The sequence below is a fragment of the Penaeus monodon genome, chromosome 23 (assembly GCF_015228065.2).
Source record: "Penaeus monodon isolate SGIC_2016 chromosome 23, NSTDA_Pmon_1, whole genome shotgun sequence".
In the NCBI taxonomy this organism is placed as follows: domain Eukaryota; kingdom Metazoa; phylum Arthropoda; class Malacostraca; order Decapoda; family Penaeidae; genus Penaeus; species Penaeus monodon.
Genome location: NC_051408.1, coordinates 40761907 through 40762492, shown reverse-complemented (window position 1 = coordinate 40762492; position 586 = coordinate 40761907). Strand labels below are relative to the sequence as shown.

The following is a 586-nucleotide window of genomic DNA, read 5'->3' as shown; positions in this document are numbered from 1 at the left end:
ATTACATAATGAACCCCAATTCCCATTAATACATTACAGAGTTTAATGAGAGTCAAGATGGCGCCGATGACCGCCGCCTCCCCGCTGGCAAAGGCCGCGTCATCGCACATTAAACTCCCCAAAACGACCAAGTCCTCCTCCGAACACCATGGTCTCTGTACACTCTCTCTAAAGTGTCCCACGCACTTAATATACCGAGTTCATCGACGCGGCTGTTATCTTGGGTAATGGCGTTTTATCTTGGGATCTTTATCCTGTTAACAGGCATTTGTGGGGCCGAAGTCTGGCGTTATCGAGTTCCACACGTGTTAAGGGAAATCGTTCATCATTAAACCTGCCGTATTTGCTTTGGAATTAAGAAACACTTTAATTTATGAATGTGTAGCGGCAGTGAAATTATTAAATAAATGCATACGTCAGGAGCGAAGGCAGACAGGAGAGGTGGAGTGAAACTTTATATGGCTTCCTATTCTGACAAACTTATCTTTCTTGCATTAAATACTAAAACAGATTCCATTCAGCATTACAATATTATCAAATAAAAGGAACGGCACCAAACAATAATTGAATTAAATGAAGAAAAAAG

The 586-nt window shown here is 41.3% G+C and overlaps 1 protein-coding gene across 10 annotated transcripts in view; it reads right to left on the bottom strand.

Moving 5' to 3' along the window:
- LOC119588069 (leucine-rich repeat serine/threonine-protein kinase 1-like) overlaps positions 1-586 on the bottom strand; it is a 34372-nt gene that overhangs the window by 29840 nt on the left and 3946 nt on the right. The window contains exon 1 of one of the 10 annotated variants that reach the window (XM_037936773.1): positions 38-125. The exons of the other annotated variants lie outside the window; for them this stretch is intronic. Coding sequence (XP_037792701.1) covers positions 38-110 — 73 coding nt within the window. The 5' untranslated portion in view covers positions 111-125. Of the gene's footprint in view, positions 1-37; positions 126-586 lie in introns of those variants that run through there. 10 annotated transcript variants of the gene reach the window in all.